This window comes from Emiliania huxleyi, assembly GCF_000372725.1.
Source record: "Emiliania huxleyi CCMP1516 unplaced genomic scaffold EMIHUscaffold_8927, whole genome shotgun sequence".
In the NCBI taxonomy this organism is placed as follows: Eukaryota; Haptophyta; order Isochrysidales; family Noelaerhabdaceae; genus Emiliania; species Emiliania huxleyi.
The window spans coordinates 1-1,040 of NW_005195352.1; the positions used below are offsets into that span (position 1 = coordinate 1).

At 66.8% G+C, this 1,040-nt stretch overlaps 1 protein-coding gene across 1 annotated transcript; it reads left to right on the forward strand.

Annotated features, from left to right (window-relative positions):
* Positions 1-51: 51 nt before the first annotated feature.
* Positions 52-429, forward strand: EMIHUDRAFT_259273 (hypothetical protein; the record flags this gene model as incomplete). The annotated part of the gene is made up of 1 exon (XM_005757917.1): positions 52-429. A coding segment is annotated over one exon (378 nt), but the record flags the coding sequence as incomplete, so codon positions are not given.
* Between the last annotated feature and the right edge of the window lie 611 nt (positions 430-1,040).

The window sequence follows — 1,040 nt, forward strand, 5'->3', positions numbered from 1 at the left end:
GACCAGTGGAACGTCGTCGCCGTGTACGGCGGGCTTGGCTACGGCGCCGAGGGCCTCCCCGCCGCCAACTCGCACTACGGGTACCATCTCGTCGCGTGGCACTTGCTCTTCGCCCTCACCGGCCAGGTGTACTCTGCCCGCTCGCGCTCGCTCACGTTCGCGCCCGCGCTGAGGGGCCGGTTCGAGCTGCCCGTGCTGGTTCCTGCTGTGGCGGCGACCCTCTCGCGCGGCAGCGACGGTGAGTGCACGCTCGCGGTGGCGGCGGCAGGCTCGGCGAGCCTCGTGCTGCACACGCTCTCCGTCGACGGCGTAGCGCCACCGGCGGGTGTCTTGCCGGTCAAGCTGGCTCCTGGGCAGAGGGTGTCGTGGGGCGGCGGCGCTGGTGCGCGCACGAAAGTCACTCTTTCGTCTTTGAAACCTGTCGATTAAAAACGCATGCCATGCGCGTGCGCCTAACAGAGGGGGGGGGCGGGGGGGGGGGGGTGAAAGAAAGAAAACATACCTGCCAATAAAGGGGGAAGAGATGCGAAAATCATTTCTTCGTGAAGGCTGAAGCAATTGGCCGGGCTGCGGACTGCAGCTATGGGCCATGGCGTTAGCGGAATCGACCACCAGCCCCCAAAGATCGCTTTTCTCTGACACCAAAACGCACCCCACTATCGCTACTAGTGCCGGGGCAGCTAAATACATGGTCATTATGTGTCGTGGTACACTACCAGCCTCGCCCCGCTTGCGGAGGATGGCATCCGCTTGTGGGCGCAAGAGCGCGGCTTCGAGCTGCCGCCGCAGCCAGAGGGCGAGGGCTGCGCCGTGCGGTGGCTGTGCTATTCGGCGTTGCTGCACGAGTCCAACCGGCCGGCGAGGGCGGCAGCAGGCGAACGGCACAGCGTCTTCATCGACGGCGAGGGGCAGCTCTCGTCGTGCGGCACACGGCAGCGGAGGGCGAGGAGGAGGGGGGGGGGGGGGGGGGGGGGATTTTCCAGGCCTTCTCGGCCACGGGGAGGGGGTGACCCGGCTCAAAACACCGACCCGCCTCCCGT